The following is a 21,716-nucleotide window of genomic DNA, read 5'->3' on the forward strand; positions in this document are numbered from 1 at the left end:
TATGACGCCCCACACACCCACTCATCTGCACTTACTGTATTGATGACATGTGACAGCTTTATATCAGTGGCACAGGAGGAAGCAAAAGGTCATGGTGACACGAAACAAGCCTGGGCATGACACCGGTCTACACAATCTAACGAGCCATGCTGAACATCTGATCAGGTGAAAGAGTTACATTTGACATGACCGGATGTCATGAGCGGATGTCTCTGTGCTCGGATGTCTCTGTGCTCTGATGCACATGATGAACATTCATTCATTGTGACTTGAAGGCCTAATTCAGTTGGCTGCACCTTAACAAAAAGAAGGTGATGAAAAGGGTGTTAATGCCCAATGATAAACTGGCATCAGAACAGGATGCAGGTTCATATTCAGATGCAATGTAGGCTACATTGAGGCCTCAAGTATTGAATTTCAAGTATCACTCCAAAGCAATTACAGGTAAAGCCTTCCAGGAAATGTCATATTCATTATTTTGTAACTGGGTACCTTCTTACAAGGAAAAAGAGAGCAGCATATAAGGGGTTAACACACTTTTGTTTAATTAATAACATCAAGCTTGCCATGTTTTATAATTAACTTGTCAGATTAACAAAAAATCTATGGAAAACAAGGTGAAAATTACAATATTTAAAGAAAATAATGTATTTATGGCTTTTTTTTTAAAGCAGATTTAGTCTACCCTTTTGAGTCTTTTTGGACTAATTCTGTGACTTTATTTTACGTTTTATTTATTGCCCCTGTAGTATTTTCCTCCAAACTAAAATGTCACTAAAATGTGTCTAAAATGATGAGATGTGCATAAATACTGATTTTGAATTTATTTATGTTAATTTTGGTCAAATCTGACGCTTTCATGTTTAATTTATCGATTTAAAAAGTGTAACAACAATCCTGATGTGAAGGGACCCCATCAGAAACGTAACCAACCGAGGATTGTTGACGTAAAAAGCCGAGCCGCTCTCGAATCTTTTAGGACCCGGATATGATGTCACCACGGCAACGCGCTTTGGCGGTCTCCAAGGCAACGCCGCGTGCTGCAGTGACGCCAGCCGAGGCCCCCGGCTCGTGGTGAGTGGGCGTGACTCGCCACGTTAGCCCCCCCCCTCTCCCTCTCTCCCGTCAGTGTGGGCGGGGAGAGAGAGAGAGAAACACGACACCCGGAGGACGGAGAGACGCACGGGGGGGAGGAGAGAGCAGCACTGAATGGTGTGAGAGAGAGTGGAGAAAAAGTCCGTAAAGAAAGAAAGAGAGTTTCTTCTTCTCCAACGTTAATTCGTGTCAAAGCGTTTTGCGGCGGAGTGATGTCAAACAGCGACGAAGATGCGGAGTAAACAGCTTCCGGACAGTTAGCGAAACTACTTGTTCAAAGAGGCACCATTTGGGACGGTTGGTCGTTTTCCGGCGCAGATTTCAACGGTCCAAGTTACTAGGAGCAACAACGAGGTGTTGACGGTCGGTTTGGACGGTTGGCAGAGAACCGGGGACCCGGACCGAGAGAGCGCGCGGCGGCGGCGGCTCGCGAAGAAAGAGCCGCTGAAGCTACAAAAGTTTGCCGTGTTTCTTCACCTACTTTTCCCAGATTGCAAACTAGAGAGAAGGGGGGGGAGGAAAAGGCCCAGAGACTGACTTTTCTTTCCACGGGCAACTTTGTGGAATTCACCACCAACTTTAGCAGCTCGCTGTTCGAAACTAGAACATGAAAACACCTGGAGATAATGGTAAGTTTGCTTGACTGTGAATTTCTATCCGCCATTGTGTTTCTTGTTTACTCGCAAACTGAGGTGGGAGAAGTACCCAGATCTTGTACTTAACTAAAAGTAAAAGTATTAGAGTTTAAGAATACTCTGTTACCAGTAAAAATCCTGCAATCAAAATGTTACTCAAGTAAAATCACAAAAGTATTAGCATCAAACTATACTTAAAGTACCAAAAGTAAAAGTATTATGTATGCACATTGGCCCATTTCATATGTTTTGATTATAACTATTGATGCATTAAAGTGTTATCAAAGCTACAATTACTTTGTATACTGCAGGGTAGCTTGTGAATTTACTCCAGGTGTAACTAAAGTCTTATTTAAGTGTTGATTATATTTCACATAATTAATCCAAATATGCAAAGTAACTAAAGGTATAAGGTAAATATAGTGGAGTAAAAGTACACTATTTACCCCTGATTTGTAGTGGAAGTAGAAGTACAAAGTAGGAAACATCCTTATACTTAAGTAAAGCCCCACAAAATGCACTTAGTTATTTTACACCATTATCCACCATTGTGTTTCTTGTTTAGCTGACAGTAACTGCATCGCTGATTAGCGCACAGTAGTTATCAACATCCGCTTCCAATCAAAAAACCTGTTGATTTAAAGTTGCTCTCAGGATCAGTGCAATAGTCCGTGGTTTGGCTAGATAAGATACTGAAATCTGGTGCAGCATTTTAGTACTGTACTCTGGTTCAAGAGGAAGTGGTTTAACTACTGTACAGTTGTTACAGCGGCATCCTCTCCCTGTCACCCTGACAACCTTATTTCACCATCCACCACCTTTCAGAGAAAAAGAATCCTGGAAGCTCTGCATGTTTTTTTACAGACTGAGAGAGAAAGAAAGATTTGGATGTGTTAAGTTAATTTTCAGACTCTTTTCCTCCTGGTGGTGGTGTGGAAGTGATTGGATCTAAACAGGTCTGCACAGAAAAAGCTGATATTAACCCAGTAACTGTGTGAGCATACATTTGTCAGGTACTTGTCCTGTCAGCACATTGAAGTGAGAGCAGCAGGGGGGTTTCCAGTAGTCAGCTGAAGTCTGTGTGTGTGTGTGTGTGTTATTGTCTAATTCCTGAAATGCTTGCATAAGTTTGTTCTTGCTCCTTTCTGTTGAAGGCAAGGCGACTTTTCTATAGAAGGAGGAAGTGGAAGTACTATAATGTTCGCCAGCTATTCAGTTCATTATTTCCCAGTGTCAGTAATAAACTCCCTGACATTGCCATTTTTAATAGACACAACTATAACTTTTAACACAATTAGACTTTACACACAGAAGACCCAGTGGACAGCATTTGAAAGTATATAAAACACATGTATTGTCTATCCCCCTTTGTGCTAAACAAAATATACATATTTAATATGCTTGTATTCCTGTTGGAGCAACGTGGTGACATCCTAAGTAGTTACTGGCAAGCATTTGGCACGCGGCCGTGTGAGTGACTGACAAACTGTGTGGGACCCTTTTCCACTTGGGACGATCCCCTCCCTTCCCCCACCCTTCCCCCACCCTGTCCCCTCCTGACTCCCGCTGCACCCGGCCTCAGCCCCTCAGCCCTCCACATTCCTACACACACACACACACACACACACACACACACACACACTCTCTCTCTCTCTCCTTGCAGCAGCCCTGAGGAGGCTGCCATGACATCACACCACAAGTAGCCCTTTATTACAAGGACCTCAGTGTTTGTGTGGCAGCAGATATCTTAAGTCCTTCTGGGAAGGTACTAAAAATGGATTGTGCTTAGGTTATGGGTTTGATGTATGTGGTTGTGTGTGTGCGCGCGTGTTTATTAGGTTGGCCGTAACAGTAGCTGGAGCTACTATATGTAAGATTAGTGTAAAGTGTGTGTGCTTCAAATCAAACCATTCTTATTTTACATTTACCTTTGTGGCTGGGGCAGCCTTTAATTTTTTTATATATTTATTTTTTGTTAATTGATTGTATTGTTAATAAAAGTTACAAAGTTAATGATTTTTTTTTGGCTTGTAAAATAGACTTATATTCTAAGCTTTTATCAAAAAGAAAGTAGATTACTAATCATCGAGTACGTCTTGCCCATGTGCCGGCTTAAGTGCCATTGAAGTTTTTGTCAGAAAGTATTACATTTGATGAATTCTATGTTGAATAAGTAATAGGTTAATCCTTTCAGCACTAATTGGTAAACATAAGAACTGTGCCTGAGAGGCATTATCTAAAAACAACTCTGATCTTATAACTGCACTTTTTAAATAGTTAAATTATGGAACTGGTTAATCTGTGGTGCTTTTCTGATCTGTCTGATCTCCTGCTGTTGCGACGGTTGCAATCAGTACACAAGTTTTAACCTTTAACTTGTGTAGATCTCATCGCTTGGAGTGAACACATTTCTTGAACACAGAAGGATATAATTGTGCCTGGATATGTGTAGGATAAAGAATGTAATCATCCCTTCCTGGGATGTTTGGTTATGTAGGATTATGTCCCATACGGTAAGCTGCCTCTGTATGGAGCTTACCTCCTTTCTCTCCATCACCGGACACTTCCCCTTGCACTCCTGTTTTCCACAGTCACTTCATTAGTCTGCGTAGATGATAGGATTTCTGCTGAGATAGAGAATTGATATGATGAAGCAGGAAATGGCGGAGCTGCATCTGTTGTTGTCGGCAGATCTCTGTTGGTTTTGTGGTGTTCGAAAGTATCCGTTTTAATTGATATCTTATCATTGCTGCTAACAGTTGTCTCTGTTTCGGTTTGATGTAGTCTAGGGGATTGGTTAGAGGCAAAATATTCTACAGGTTTCATATGTCAGCAGAGGGTTGTGTCCTATCTCGGCTAGACTACCACCAGGGCTGAAACGAATCATTATTTTAATAGCAAATAATGTGCGGATTATTTTCTAGATTAATCGTTTGGTCTATAAAATGTCAGAACATTTTGAAAAATGTCAACCCCAGTTTCTCAAAGTCCAAGGGGATGTCTTGTTTTGTCACTTCAAACGATATTCAGTTTATTATGATATAAAACAGAGTGCGCAAGAAAACTTAATATCATAGCATTTAATTTTTTGCATGAAAAATTACGATTTAAATCACATAAAAAATAGGTGAAGATTTATTTTATTTTATTGATTCATCTATTAAACGACTAAAAGTTCCTGCTCTGACTTCCAAATGAGTTTATATCAACATTTGTCCAGATTGATTTACTCATGGATTGTTTAACCTTAATTGATAAGGACAGGACACAATATTAGCTTGCCGACTGGGCCTCTCCCTCCCTAATATGTTATCTACACTCCTGCCACACACACTTTGCACTTTGTGTTTCACTCATTTTCTTCCATCAATCCCTCCCCAAGGGTTGCAATTTTTCTTCTGTCATTCTTTTCTCTCTCTGACGGGATAAGGACTGGTGTGTGTCTTTGTGTGATGGAATTGCATAGTGGGACCCCTGGCTCTGGAGTGGCCATTGTGTATGTGTGCTTGTATGTATGTGTGTGTGTGTGTGGAGTATGGGACAATGGTGGGAGTGGGGCAGGCCTTGGGGCTGATTGTGTGTGGACTTGTGGGGCCAGGGACCTCTCATTGTACTTATAATGGTGCGGAGTAGCTCATAGTTTGGTGGTGCTTTTGACAAGTGAAGAGACCGTACTTCTGTGTGTGTGAAATGCATTTGTGTGTGTGTGAAGAGAAAGAGTGAGTGTGTGAAAGAAAGCAACGTAAATGTGGACATCCCAGTAGATTTTTCATCAGTCATTCAACTACATAGTTTAACGATTTATTGTTTTGTGCCAGTTCCCCAGAAAGATTGACATGTGGAGTTAGTTTGCCATTTATTCTAGACACACAAACAGTCACACACACACAGTCCTGCTTTATGATGTGGCATGGCAGGAGACAAAAGGCCTGCTTGTGAGCAAGGAATTGAGAGAGAACATTTCACCCTTTCCCTTCCCTGTGTGGGTTTAAGTGTGCATTTGGGAGCATATGCTTTTCAATCTCAACACACAACCACTGTGACGATAAGCGCAGCGATTAGCCTTATCTATGAAAACTCCCTTGCAGTGCTGACCACAGCAAAACCACTACCTCCCATTATCCCAATACCGTTTTACAGCATGGTTTATGGGACAGTGCCCTGCTGTGATCAGCCCCAGACAGCATGCTGTAAGCCTTAAGCAAATGATGTCGAACAAAAGTGGTTATCTTCTATCTGAAAAGGCTTGCAAATTGATTTGGTTGCCAAGAATTAACTTTGAATGCGGGTGTGAACATATCAACTATTTATAGAATACATTTGCTGACAAAACTGGGCTAAAAATCTTATGCAGCACTTTTGTATCTCTATATGTGATAATAGTGATTTTAATTGTGAAGTACTATAGCACTTAACACTCGATAATAAAGAGTTTGTTTTTCTAACAAACTGAGAAAACGCTCACAGTGGAGAGGCAGCATGGCCTACTTGTACTTGTCACAATAGTTCTTCATAAAAGTTTGATATGGTCAACTCGTCGTCCGTGACGCTAAGTTGACAAATGACTTCTGGTAGACGGGGACTTCAGTTGTGGAAATGTCTGTATTTAGCCAGGAATGTGACCAAAGGGAACAATGTGCTTAGCCAGTCAACACTAATGGACCTCCCCACATTAGTCCTGTGCCGCCCTTGACCAGAGAGACCTCAGCCAACAAGGCAGCGTTACCCTTGGCTCCCTGGTGCTTCTGACCACTGCCCAGCACTGCTAGAGGCATGTCATTCCCACCCCCACCCCACCCCAGGGACCCACACATTAACCTCAGATCTGGCCATTGAGTCCCATAGATTATCGGCCTCTCAGACCTGTGTGATCAGCTGCAGGGTCGTGAGGTTCGACACTAAAGAGCTCCATTTGAAATTCACTTTTTACGCACTTAACACAGCAGTAGAACTAAATGTGTCCTGAGGCCATGCGTCTGTGATGTGAGTTGAGCCTAGTTTTACTGCGATACCATTGGTTGTAGCCACCACATGACCCCATATTGATAGTATTGGTTATTGGTCTGGCATGGTAAAGGGTGGGTCAGGTTGGGAAGGACTGATGATGGATAACTGTAACAATTTGACTAACATATGTGTGAGTACACATCGAGAGATCGCACACACACTGCTGCTTTTTATTTGAATTCTTGGACCTCCCACATTCCTGGTTAGGAGGTTAATAGTTGCCGGCTGTGTTGCATTACACATGAGGGGGAAACACAACAGTCACTATCTCTGCAAGCCTTTCCTGAATACATTTAGAGACTTGCAAAGGCATGCATGCATTTATATAGAAACATATTTCTAGTACCCCCGGAGGACAAAATGAATACAATTGATTCAAATAAGGCCTATTATTTTGAAGTAACACTTTAAATTGAACCAACTCTTTAAAATGCTCTTAATACCACCATCGCACACACACACACACAGGGTCTCTTTTCAAATGGGTATCAGAATTCATGTTGAGAATGCAGTAGGGTGTGTTGGTGTGCATGGATTGACCTGCACTGTTCCGCAGCTGTTTGTGTTTGCGCATGCATGTGTATTGTAATGTAATATGGGGAGTTTACAGAGCTACATTGTTGTAGAGGTGACTCAGAGCGAGGCGCAGAATGGCATGCTATTGTAAAAGAATATCAAGTGTGTGTATATGAAGGAGACACGGTTTTCTGGGTGTGTGAAGGTATTACTTGCGAACAAAGTGTGTGTGCCGCTGCATGTGGGTGTATAACGGCTTCTTGGTGACGGCGGCGCCATTGAAACTGATCTGAGTCTGATGACATGCACGTACACACAGTACACACACACACACACGTGAAGATCAGGTAACTTGATTCCTCTGATCCCTGCAGATGAGAGGTTTTATTGTGGATCCTCACAATGACCTGTCCTTTAGGTTAGATCCTGGAGTGTCACCTCTCTGCTGGCTGGTCATTACAGCACTTAGTCAGTCAATCAGTCATGAAGACAACTTCCTTCACCCCTTGCTCATTGCACCACAGCCTGACCTGTTATGCGCGCACAGACACACACATAGGGCACTTTCTCATAATCCTCTTCCGATGTCGTTGTACCCAACACGGTGGCCATTTTTGCCAATTGAAAAGCTCTGCCCGCATGTTGTTGTAATGTATACCCCTAATCTGCTTAGATTAACCCCAATAATACTGGTCATGCTGAGGGCATCTTTACAGGAGGGACCAGTACACAGTGGGCTGCTAACGTACATTCCAGGCGGGATCAGCGCAAAAGGACAGGGTCTTTTATCCACTATGAATTCAAATTAGCAGACTGACGTTTTTGACTAACTTTCATATGGCCAATTTGCATTCTGTAAATATGTCTCTAACGGGACTTTGTAACAGACCACCAGGCAGTCGGTTTATGAAGTGTTTTTTTGTCGTATAATAATCCATTATGTGCAATTTTGAAATATTTGGACAACAGCAGTCAAAGAAAGATGGTAATATGTCATATTTTATCCAGCAGTGACACAATGATTAAAAGCTTGATTGGTGCGTGTGTGTCTGTGAGTGTATAAGTGTGATAGATCCTTGGCTGTCCCAGGCCCTCTGGTTCAGGGAGGTGGTGAGTGGGGCTCCTAACCCCTCTCTAACCCCTTAAGTCCAGGGCAGTCAGCAGACACTCCCTGCAGAAAGGCAGCAGTGTTTGAATAGTTCCTCTGGCTATTTTTATCTGGGAATCTGCCTCTGTGTTGGACCCAGGGAGTGGGGGTGGAGGGCAAATATCTCATCTAATTTCGGCCGATGGGAAGTCACCAAAAGGACTTCTGTGCCACTTGCATAGTGTCGATATTTTGTGCGAGCGTCTGTGTGGTTGCCTGTTGGGCATTGAAATGCTGTCTGGCGCCAAGTTAAACTTTCTCACTTATCACTCCCTCCTTTTCTCCCCTCTCTCCCTTCCCCCATCCCTCCCTCTTTTTTCTTCACCTCTCTCTCTCCTACCCTCCACCCCATGTAAGGAATGCGAGATCACGTTTGGAGTTTTTCTTTTCAACCAGTCTTTCCTCTTCGTCTGTCTTTCAGTGCGCCGTCTCTCTGTCTTTCCCTTGTTCCTCTCTCCCTCCATGTTCAGACCTGTTCTCTTTTGTACGTCAGAGCTCATTTTGCACTTTGAGCCAACTCATCGCAGCCTATGTATCGGAGAAAGAAAGTTATGTGCATGTGAAAGGCAGGGCTGTATGTGTGTGTCTCTGAGGGAACAAACTGTCCCAAACAGCTGTGATTAAAGGATTTGATTTTGTGTACCTATAGGTGTTTTAAACATATACACTTTTAGTTTCAGTTAACACCACCTTGAAGCCAAGTAGCCAGCTTTCTGAAAAGTGTAAAAGACTGTTTCACACCATCCAGAGATCACATCATTGCAAAGCAAATGGCACTCTGTCCAGATGAAGCAGTAGCAAACTGAGGGAAGAGATAAGAGGACATCCTCTGCCTTTTATCAGCTGTGGCTGCTTGATCTCATTTCATCCTTCTGGACTACCCAATATGGGGAGCATTGTCTTCCATACTCTAGATTTAGAGACACAAACCGACCGTCTCTCCGCCTAAATTAGACCAAGTGATGGCTAATCTACGCCTTGTTGGATCACAGGCCTGCCGCTGAATACTGCTCTTCCTTATGACTTTGGAGCCAGATGGAGCCATCCTACGAAGTGTGTGTGTGTGTGTAGGAGAGAGAGATAATGTTTTCATTTGGATCAGGCTGTTGTGTGTTTGCGCACACATGTCCCTGTAGGGAAGTGAAACCTTTTTAGGCATCGATTGACCCTCTCATCCTCTCCTCCCTCTCACTATCGTTTCTGTGTCACCAATCCATGGACTAATACCCCAGTGGCAGCTCCTCTTCCATTAGCCTCCTCCCCCCCCCCCCCTCTCTCTCTCCTGCTTCATGTCACCCTACCCTCTTTCTTTTCACTGGACACCCTGATTTACCAGCCAGCATGACTCGATGACCAGATACAGCATGGTTGTCGGCTAACACGATTTAAAGAGTACAGAAAGCTGTCAGTTGCTGACGAAATAGGTGGTGGCTGAAAACTGAAAATATGAGCTACAAGTCATTCTCTGCACCCCAAGCTAGTGTCAAGTGCACGTTTCCCTCAGTGCATGGAGCAGTTTGAACATATGTTTATACACACACACACTCACAGCCTCGGGCTCCTTCCAAGCTGTGTGGTCATGGGCAGAATAAAGTGCGTTGGATTGCACTCCCAGCAGGACAAACATCTGACTCTATTTCTGCCCACTGGCCATTGTCCTCTTAAATGTTCTTAAGACTTCCTTCCTCCAGGGCCTGGGCTTTTCTCTCTGCTCTCCAGGTGTGTGTCTCTGTGTTTTTCCGCTTGTGTGTGTTTGTCTGTTGGTCAGAGAGATACTGAATAATGCATCGTATCATTGGAATGGTATTTATAGGAAAGCAGAATGATTAAAGTTTAATGACAAAGCCGGCCATCAGTGCTGCACATCATATATCCACGCACACACAAACAAACACAGCTGGACACTTATCTCATCGCTTATTTCCTTCGGTGATTCTTAACAAGTGAGTGTGCCAGCCAGTCTGTGCAATTACTCTTTTAGTCCATTCACACAAACGTTTCACGTGTCTTGTCATCCTAGTCACATGACCTCTGGTGTTTTGACCCGTCATTGGGTGGGATCAATTTTTAGTAGCATTTTTTTTTTAAACTATTTTCATAGAATTTGAGTTTGAGTGGATTTCTAGTGCTGGAGTTTTACACTTTGTTATAGAGAGATTTAATCTGTACAGACTTACATTCTTCCTGTTTTGAAACATTTGCATTTTGCATCCTAGAAGCCTTTAATGCTTTGAATCGACTATTGTATACAAACATGTGTGTCGAGCGATTAAGGGAAAAGTTTGCAATTTGCGTTTGATTCATGACATCAGGGTTAAGCAGCTTGCCATGCCCCTGCTGTCTGTGTGTACATGTGTCCTGAGTGTGTGTGTGCCACTGCCTCTTTACAGCAGCCCTGCCCTCGGCCACAATCGTTTTATCCACGTCCATTTTTAGCATCAGATGTGGCCCAGTGAAATGACGTAACAACCGGGCAGTTGCATGCGGGTGGGCGCACACACACATATAAGGCCCACTGGACATACGACGCACAGCGATTGTTGTTTTAGGGGATTAAAGCTTTTGATGTGAGCTAGATCCCCTGACCAGTCACAGGGTGAGAGGGAAAAAGGAAAGTGAGGAAGAATGGATCAAGGGCAGCAGAAGAGGGATTCACAAAGCATGAGGGGAGAGATGACGAGCTAAATGGGAACAACCAGAAATAGGATAGAGGAAGAGGAAATGAACAAAAAAGAAGGAAATGAATGTTCTGAATCCGGGTTCATTAGGAAATTAAAGCAAGTCGTTCCATGAATCACTGATTTAAAAGCTAATCTGGATTAGGGTGTTCTGGTTTACAGGGCACGTAACATCAATACAAGTGCTAAAAGGCATCCAAACACTCTTTAGCAGAATAAATCTTTAGCAGTTAATCAATTGTGGATTCAGTCAAACTGAAAGTGTGGTGTGTGTGTGTGTTTGTGTGTGTGTGTGTGTGTGTGTGTGTGTGTGTGTGTGTGTGTGTGTGTGTGTGTGTGTGTGTGTGTGTGTGTGTGTGTGTGTGTGTGTGTGTGTGTGTGTGTGTGTGTGTGTGTGTGTGTGTGTGTGTGTGTGTGTGGTGTGTGTGTGTGTGTGTGTGTGTGTGTGTGTGTGTGTGTGTGTGGTGTGTGTGTGTGTGTGTGTGTGTGTGTGTGTGTGTGTGTGTGTGTGTGTGTGTGTGTGTGTGTGTGTGTGTGTGTGTGTGTGTGTGTGTGTGTGTGTGTGTGTGTGTGTGTGTGTGTGTGTGTGTGTGTGTGTGTGTGTGTGTGTGTGTGTGTGTGTGTGAATAATAACACTTTGTATATGTGTTACCTTGGAAACAAAACCACAGTGCAGCATCTTTTACTGCCAGAGACATCAATCAAATGTGTTCTATTATTACACCCTTGACTGCAGGCGACACAAACAATGCAAACTGAATTAGCAGTGTAACCGTGATATTAGTGAATTACTTTTGCTCATAAACACACTAATATACTCGGCTCTTTGTAATCTCTCTCACACACGTGTGCATCTAACATCACACACACACTCTCGCACTTCTCTCCAGCTGGCCCCCAGCTAGCATCCTCACTGTTTGTGTGTGGGTGGTGTGTTAGTAGGGTTATTGTGTTCGTCTGGCCCAAGTATTAGCCGGGTTCTGTGCGAAGGTACACTCTCTCCCTTAGGTTAGTTGTGAGAGGAGGCAGAGTGCAGAGGTGTGTGTGGGAACGTGGGATCCGTACTTACGTGAGCGTGTGTGACTCATTGATGTCAGGGACATGAATGTGGAAACTTGTTTCCCTCTGTTTTACAAGGTTGGGCAATAAATCGCAAAATTGTTGGCACCCTCATGCATTTCATCTGTAATATAAATAATAACAAATATTTGGTCCACTGCAAGGTTACATGTTACATTACATTACATGTCATTTGTTAGACACTTTTATCCAAAGCGACTTACACATTCAGTACTGTGGACAATCCCCACAGGAGCAATTTGGGGTGAAGTGTCTTGCCCAGGGACACAACGACATGCTGACTGCAGTGGGACTCGAACTTGCTATCCCCTAATTCGAAGTCCAGCACACTAACCACTGAGCCACAGCCTCACATGTATATCAGATTATTCCGAGCAGCAATCATATTACTGATAGAAACACCATGCCCACATTCAGTGCTTCTCAGTGAGACCCTTTTTACCTGATGACTGATAACGTGGCAGAAAATGTAAATAAAAATTGCCAAAATAAAAACGATCCACAGGTTAATCCTCTTAAATGGGGTATTTGCCATACTTTCACAACAAAAGTACAGTTTATCAGCATATTTACTCGCATAAAGAAAGACAATAGTTGGTTTTAAAGTGGTTTTGCACCAAACACATGATTTTTATTTTTAGTTTATTTAACGGTTTGCTTAACATGCAGAAGTATTGCAAAAAGGGGAAGGAATATTCAAGGACAATGTTGATGCTCCTTTTTCACATTGTTGAACGTTCTGCAACAGTGATTTCAGAGCTTCTACAATAATCAAACTAAAATAACACAACTTACATTTGAATTGAAGTACTTCCTGATTACACAATTATCATTCAGTGTGGATGTGAATGCACTGAGCCCGATCTATTGTATGCATGCATGTCATCAGACTTGTATTGTGGAGGTGTAACTGTAAGCCAGCTGTCAGTGCATGGGGAACCCCCGTGCTACCTTACACCCGGGACTGATGACCTGAGCCCTTTGGAATCAGGACGTTTTTATGTATGCGATACGTACAATATGTGTGTCCGTGTCTTTGTGCGTGAAATGTAACTGAGAGCCATCACCATTGTATGTTCACACACATGTACCCACACACACACACATGTACCCACACACACACACACACACACGCCTCATGTTATGAGTTCCACGGAGCGGAGGTAATCAGTGTGTGTACACTCATCTCTTACATAACGGCATCCAAGAAGTAAACTAACGGAGGGGTGACAGTTCACCGCTCTCCCTCTCTGTGTTTTATCTGTGAACTTCCTTCCGCATCGCTCATTCATTTCTCTTTTTTCACTTCCTTCCTCCTTGTCTGTTCCTCTTTCTGTCTCCTGACACCTGTGTATTTAGTTTCTGTACTTTATATGCACACTATTTGCCAATTGGCACAACAGCATTAAGCACCGGGTATGATAAATAGATGTGATGAAAATAGTGCTGTAGCATACTTAGAGTAGGTAGAGTTGGTACCCATTCAGAAAAATAGTCATATTAAAATAAGTAAGTACTCTCTGGGGCAAATCAGTCCTTTAATGTGGATGTAACTTTCTCTTCCCGGGTCCTTGTCCAACTAAATTCCTTCATCTTATTCTCTTATCAGCCTCTCCTGTTCTTTTCTACATTAAGCAAAACAATTATTTTCATTATTGATTATTTGTTTTATTAATAGTTAAATCCTCTATTGTATGAAATGTCAAAAAATAGCTATGAAATATCTTTCACAGTTCCAACAAGTCCAGAGTGATGTCCTATAATCAATTTATAATTATTTTATAATGATCATTGAATCTTTTGTCTATTACTTTTTACATTGTTTGCTTGACAAATACCCCAAAACAATAAACCAATTAGCAAAATAGTTGCTAACAGTTTTTCTAATACTCCTTTCATTGCTAAAATAAGTTCAAACACACTGTCGACTTAGTGTTATTGTAGAATGTTAATTTTGAACCGCCATAACCTTTATCCAGGATTGTTTCCATCTGTGGTGTTGAGTCTAACTTTCTCCCCCACAATCCTTTAAGTCAGATGGTTTGGTGTCATGTCTCGCTAGTTTGCTCCATTGTGTTAGCAAAGAGGACAACAATTGTTTAGTCTACTGAACAGGGCCGAACATTTCACAAACACCCCCACTCGGCATGGCCTGCTGCACTTTCATGCTGTGCATTTTAAATGTGATCACATCATTACTGATTACATTTTTTCCTTTTGTTTGAACAGTGAAAAGTGACGACCCTTATGACTCACAATATCCATTACCATGTGACGCACTTCAGTGGATGCTCGTCACATACTGACCATTTTACAGAGAGCGCACTGAGTTCAGAGCCACTTCCGTTGCATTGCCTGCCTCTGGCCACACTGACCACATTGTGTGTTGAATCAGGGACATCATTATCTCATATATGTCACTAAGGGAGACCATAATGACACCATTCACCTGTAACTCTCAGATAGACATTAAATCCTGGGTAAAAGGGTGAGGGAGAGGGAAAAGGACCGTTCTTTGCCACTGCAGGGCGAAGTGTGTTTACTGAGCTCATTACATAGAGCTGATACCATTGTTCAGATGGATGACTGGCACCGTTTTGACTTTTGTAAGGTGACCTGCCTCAGGGTGTCCCATCACCTCTTTAGAGCTTCTTCTCTTTCTCCCCTGTTATTCATTTCAGTATTTTTGCTCTTCTCTCAAGTTACATCATCATCAGCCTTTCTCTCTCTCTCTCCCGCTCATCCTTCCTCTCCGGGCTCTTGCATAACGTCCAGCTTTATTTGCTCCAGCTGAGGATTCTAATCTTTCCCACGAGGCAGAGCGCGAGAGCAAACCAGGAGAGGAAAGGAGTCGACCTTTCTAACCTGCCTGTGTGCCCTGCCTCGTTAATTCAATAACTCCCGCCAATTAATGAGATCTGGAGCGGGGCTTTATTTACAAGCACCACCAACACACTCTTATGTATATGTGTTTGTGTGCTTGATTATTTCTGCTTTCAGTTTGACATGTCAAATGTGCTGGATGCAGTGTTGTGGTCTCTTTTGGCAGCCCAATGCTAACTGCGGGATAAGTAGTGATTATCAGCCTGCAGTCAGAGTGCACACACACATTCACACACACCTTGGGGGACCATGATGATGTGCACATTCCACCATTGGGGCCAAATGTGCTAATGTCAATGAGACCATGCGCTGACTTGGCTCCAATCCAGGAAGACATAGTGTTACTGTAACGCATGCACATAGACTTGTGTGTGTGTGTGTGAGTCTTGCAACTGAAATACTCCATGCAGAGCAATGTTCATTGAAGCACATGTTCCGTCTCTGATTTCTCTCATACACATTCACAGAGGCACAAAGACCCTCTGCTGGCTGGCTGGCAGCGACGTCTGTGCGAGGTGAACGTTATGTAAAGCTGATCAACACTACTTAATCAGCTTTAGGAGACGTGCTTAACAAGCTGACCAAGTTCAGGGTTAGAGGAGGAGGAGAAGAAGGAAGCAGTGTGGAGGCTAAGGAGCACAGGAGCAGGGCCTGATGGGAAACTAGGGGAAACTAAATAGAGGTAGAGAAGAAGAGAAAGTGGTGACAGGCGGTCTCTCGTCCCTGTTTACGACAAGACAAACACATAAACACTGTGTGTGTGTGTGTGTGTGTGTGTGTGTGTGTGTGTGTGTGTGTGTGTGTGTGTGTTGTGTTGTGTGTGTGTGTGTTGTGTGTGTGTGTGTGTGTGTGTGTGTGTGTGTGTGTGTGTGTGTGTGTGTGTGTGTGTGTGTGTGTGTGTGTGTGTGTGTGTGTGTGTGTGTGTGTGTGTGTGTGTGTGTGTGTGTGTGTGTGTGTGTGTGTGTGTGTGTGTGTGTGTGTGTGTGTGTGTGTGTGTGTGTGTGTGTGTGTGTGTGTGTGTGTGTGTGTGTGTGTGTGTGTGTGTGTGTGTGTGTCCCACATTCCAGACAATGTGAGTGTTTGTTTGGTCCACGTCATACAGCGGACACACGTAGCCTTCTGCAGACAAAAACCTGGTATTTGTACAGTCTGTGTTCAACAGGACATCACGATGAATGTTGAATTAACGGAATCGGCCAGCATGTGTTGTTGCCGTTTCAATGAGTCACCGCTGTAAACACCACTCTTGCAGTTATTAAAGTGCCGGGAACATGAGCCAGGGCTAAGCAACGAGCCTTACCGGCCTTAAGGAAGTAGTTAATAGAACATTCTCTGCAAGTTAGTCTTCATTAAAACACCAGTTTACCATTGCGTTACTGCCAAATCTGAAAGAACAAAACAAAATATTTGATTCGCCTTATTCATCTGCAATACTTCATTTAGCTCAATAGGAAAAGTTTTACATAATGTGCTGCTATTTACTTTTATGCACGTTTTTCGGCTCTCCTTTTCTCCCTCTACCGCACTTCAGTGAGAACAGCTTTATACAACTCAGCAAAGGGGCCTAATTTATCATATTTATTTTTAAAAACAGCTTTAATCTGAAAAAGCTTCAAGGCTTTTAATGGTCATACGAACATAGCTACAGTGTAGTTATGACAATGAAAATCTTAGGTCACTTGCATGCAGGCTGAAATTCAAACACATCCCATCCGCCCTCCAAGGCAGTAAACATATGGGAAACACTTCATCATGTAAAGGTACGTTTTTGTTTAATTTATTCAGAAGTGTATCTTCAAAACGGCATTTAAAAAACCCCTGAAGAAAAGGAATGTGCTGCGAAACAGACATTCCTCTACTTAACCTCTCCTGTGGGCAGCATGTCCAAACTGAGGTTTTGCGTTCTCTCTCTTGTTTTCCCTTTGGACTACATCTTATACCAATTTGGATGATTGATGATCATTAGAGAGAGCAGCGTTTCCAAGCACTCTGCCTTCACATTTGTCTTCTCTGGGCAAAGTGAGTTAAATGATGATGTTTAGTTTATCTCACATTCTCTTTACTTGTGATGACACTTTGTTGCTCTTGTGGTTCACCACTGTCAAGTAAATGCAGAGAAAACACTCTGAATGTGAATGATTGTATTTTAGTCATGATAAACGTTTGTTCTGGTTGTGACAGCGACTCTGTCTTTACCCCAGTTGTGTTATATATTTCACTCGTTCCTCTGCTTCTCCTTTTCTTCTCCCTCCGTTTGACCTTTCTCTAGTTTCCTTTCTCTCTCCTCTCAATCCCAAACACACAAACCTCTTAAAGAATGACTAGCAGATGTGGACAGAGCCTTTTCCTTCATCTAAAATTAGCTGAGATAGAAGAATGGCAGGAAAAGCGCACAGGGTTGGACGCACAAACGGGGGTTGGGGGTTGGGGGGGGGGGTTGGGATGTGGGATTGACGGAGAAATAGACTTCAAGTGGAGGAAGGAATAGGTTGATGGGACTCAGTGAAGTTGTGTGTATTTCTGGTGCTGCTCACACATTGCTGACGCACAGGAACCACTCAGAGTGCAAAGTCTACCTCCGCCTGATACTTTAAATGTGCTTGTATTGCTGTTTAATAAGTCGTGTTATGTGGCCCAGTGGGAAATGTAATATATTAAGGAGTGGATGTTTTTTAAACCATCTTTATTTACATTCTGCATACTTTTGTGACTTAAAAAAAATCACCTTACATCACCAGCAGTTGTCTTTCAATTATCCACATTTTTTTAAAAATAATTTGAATAAGTATATGATACAAAGATTCTCATTTAAAGGGACAGTTCAGATTTTTGTAATCTTACCTGCGGTGCTGTTTAATCTAGATTTCTTTGCTGCAAGTTGCCGATTGTTGGCCTGGCCATATCGGACGTAGAAAGGTCTGCCCTCTCTCAAATATAATAGAGCAAATTGTCACTTGATGCATGAGAAAAAAACGTAAGATAAACTACATTTCCCAACAAAGTTTCTGATCTTGAGTAACTTTGGCAGGATTCATGTTATGTTGAATAAGTATTTTTGATCCTGGGGTTAAATTTCCCTTTTAAAACCAAATATTTTAAAGAACCCTGAACTCCTGCTTCTCATCTGTGAAAGCAAAGCAGACCTATCAGCTCCACTCTGTCTCTCTCACCCTCACCATGATGAAATGCTGCTGTGAAACTTCACATCCTTTGATTTTGTTCTAATTACTCATCACTTAGCACTATGTAAGCTGGATGTTGTACACAGCTCCAGAGCCTCTCCCCCCCCCCCCCCCCCCCCCCCAGCAGCAGGAAGGTGTTAGGGACAACAGGTCTGGTTGGCAAGCTGCTGATGTCCCTGTTCACTCGTCACCCAAGGGCCCTCTGCTTCACCCTCAAGCTCCATGTCTCCCCTGATGATTGCATCGCTGCGTGTGTGTTGGATGGTTGCGTACTCACTTGGGCAACAAGTGGTACTTTGATTTTGTTAAAAGAACTGTCAGTACATTTTCGTTTTGTAGAAATCATTGCAGCTTTTATGATAGTTGTCATCACTTTTCAGAAAACACTCTGTGTATGCGTGTCTGTGTTTATACCGTACTACTCACTCGGCATACCGTGTGAATGCAAGCCATCATCAGAGAAAAACACGACTCCCCAGGGTCACCTATTGCTCTCTCACCTCCAGGCTGAACAACAGCGCATAACAAGAGGCACACACACAGTCACACACACACACACACACACACACACACACACACACACACTCACACTCACACTCACAGTCACACACACACACACACACACACACTCATATAGTTCATCCACACGCTTCCCATCGGGGCTTTGGAGTTATTTTCGATGAGTGTGAAGATGTTTTTTTCTGTGGCTGATTTGAATTCAGGATTTGAAATTTAGCTCCAGCTGAACGAGTTACATGTAAAGTAGAATAAAATGATGGAAGCTTCTTTTTTTAAACAAAAGTGCACAGTATAAAAAGCTTACTCCATGCATGCAAAGTCAAGAGGGGTGTGATAGACATATTGACCTAGTATCATATTGCGATATGAATTATTTGTGATACCGTATCAATTTTCAAAACACTCAAATTTCTATGAATAGTTTAGATACGAAGATATAACTCATTTAATATATTATTTCATTTGCAAAAGTAGTGTGTGTGTCCTCTCAAATGACAGCTTTGATGTTGGTGATAAAGTGATACATCCAGATCTGGTTCGTTTGCGTTCCCGTGTAAATGGGGCCTTAGAAATATGACCGTTTTCCATTATTGTAAGGTGCCATTTAATGCAGGGTTGTAACTTTTTACTTATTTCCATCAGCATTAAGAATGCAGTAAGTTGTCTCGGGGGTTACCAAGGAAATGACTGGGCTTTCTTTGTATTAAAAAAAGTCCATTAGTAAGGCACCAGCAGCTATGTTTCACTCAGGTACTTAGCTGTGAACACATGTGAGAACAAAACAACAAAAAGAGAGAAGACTAGTGCCATACATTTCAGTATAGATAGATACATTCATTCAGATGTCACTGCCATGAATGTATTGCTTTGTTCAGTCAAATATAAAAAAGGTCATTTTTAGATGCAGCAGCTGCACTTGTTTTCTAAAAGATGGAATTTGAATGCCATAAGAGGTTTTGTGTAAAGGCAAGATATTATCAGACTATGAATAGGAGGAGTCTAGCGAAGTGTCCCGAACATAAAACATCTAAAAACTAACTGTTGAGACAAACTGCCACTAAAAATGTGTTTATTTACTTTTTTTCAGCCAAATGGTTGAAATTTCAGAGCTCTTTTAATCGTTTTAATTCAGGAAACAAGCCAGAAACCACCAGATGCAATACCAGATTAAGATACATAGCACCGCCCTGATCTCAACTACTCCCGCTAAACTCTCAGACGTCTGGTGTAAAGATCAGGTGTCTCGCTGCCTTGCCATCACGGATCCAGAAAAGTTAATCCACTGTGGAATGTGTCTGCCTCACACAGCGGCCTCTGTGTGTGCTCACCACTCAGTTGTCTTTTGCAATGTTTCATAACGTTGTTTATTTCATAATGTTGTAGGAAGAGGAGGGAAAAGATCTCAGTCAAAAGTGCTCGCCGTCAAAGGGACAAAGGCCTTGTTGAGTATTTTTTGACGTGCTGCATGTTATTCTCTTCAAACTCGGGCCTTGTTGCCAGCTTGTTGTTGGTTTACACTGAAGCCTTGTTTTGCCTTGAGCGGCCATTGCTTTAGGAGAGGGTGGAAAAGTTCTGTCCTGTTCCCAGCCAAGGCTAGTGGACACACACACACACACACACACACACACACACACACACACACACACACACACACACACACACACTGTCATGTAGCGCAGATCTCTGTCTCCTGGCGACTACCTGTTGCTGGCAGATTCAGCCTCCCACTCCTTTCTCTCTGCGCCCCTCCATCTCCTGCCCCCTCCCTCTGACCTGGCTCTTCCCCTTCTCTAATACCTGCTCTATTTGAGTCCATGTTCTAGGCCTGAAAGGATTAATTGCCGTTTATGCTTTATGTTTTTGTTCTGTTCGTTTCTTGGGGGTTATTTTTAGGCCTTAAGTGTCTGGTTGCTAGGATACAGTGTGAGAGAGAGAGAATGGAAGAGAGTTTGCGTTGTGAAGGCTGAATTACAAAATAATTCACGCACTGAGTCAGCACTGACACACACAAACACACACAGTGTTTTGTCTGAGGTTGTTATTGTGGACTTGTTTTTCTGGTTCTGTGTATCTTTTCAGCGCTGCGTGTGTCACTCTTATTAATGTTTTAACATTCTGGCTCATCTTCAGAACCTGCTGTTACATGCACATCTGAACGTTAGATGCAAATATGTTTGAGTGCATTCCTAAGATTGTCTAGTGCAACAAGTGTGCGTCACTTTTACATACTTTTCTCCTTTTTGCATTAAAACAAAGTCAAAGTTAGAATTCCCGCTTTTACAATTACGTAGAAATGGAGACGCGTAAACATGCTCTCAAGGGTACAGAGGCCACAATCAAAGCTTGGATGTTACATCATGCCTGTATGCAAGGCACTTCCAGCTTTAAGCCTGGTCTTTTCAAAATGAAGTTTCTATAAAACAAAACGGCTTTATCTCACGGATTTGTTTGTTTTTGATCACAAATCCATTGTTAATCAGGCTGGAGTTGGGGAACAAAACACAGCACGTTCACCAAAAAGTATTATTTGTGTCCCATGCGAAAACAAAAGTCAGCGTTTCGTTAATTGAATGTATGTACGAAAGTTAATTATTGTAAAACGTCCTTATTTTAAGCCAAACCATGATGTAACAAAGCCTTTGTTGCATTATTCTTAAGTGTTGTTTTGATTTACAACCTAAACCATGTGTTTAAAACTGGTAGATAATATAATACCCTTGAACAAATTGAGAATGTGGTGCAGTTGTATAGGAATGTACGTTGTTGGAGACAAGGTTGCTCAAATACATTCTCCTTTATTTCCAAATATTCTTGTTTTTGTTTCTATATTTGCATTTAAGGAAAACTAAAATACATAACGTAACAATCCATAAATCTGAAAAGGAGGGAAAATATATCAAATTAATATTGTATTTGTTATTTCTAATCGTCCTCTCAGTTTGCCTCTGTTATTGCCTGAGTTGGTTTTGATTCC

The 21,716-nt window shown here is 42.4% G+C and overlaps 1 protein-coding gene across 1 annotated transcript in view; it reads left to right on the forward strand.

Annotated features, from left to right (window-relative positions):
• Positions 1–1,153: 1,153 nt before the first annotated feature.
• erfl3 (Ets2 repressor factor like 3) overlaps positions 1,154–21,716 on the forward strand; it is a gene marked incomplete at its 3' end in the record, with an annotated part of 33,118 nt that continues 12,555 nt past the window's right edge. Inside the window, 1 exon segment of the mRNA XM_034123985.1 lies at positions 1,154–1,724. Coding sequence (XP_033979876.1) covers positions 1,703–1,724 — 22 coding nt within the window.

This window comes from Trematomus bernacchii, unplaced genomic scaffold (genome assembly GCF_902827165.1).
Source record: "Trematomus bernacchii unplaced genomic scaffold, fTreBer1.1, whole genome shotgun sequence".
In the NCBI taxonomy this organism is placed as follows: Eukaryota; Metazoa; Chordata; class Actinopteri; order Perciformes; family Nototheniidae; genus Trematomus; species Trematomus bernacchii.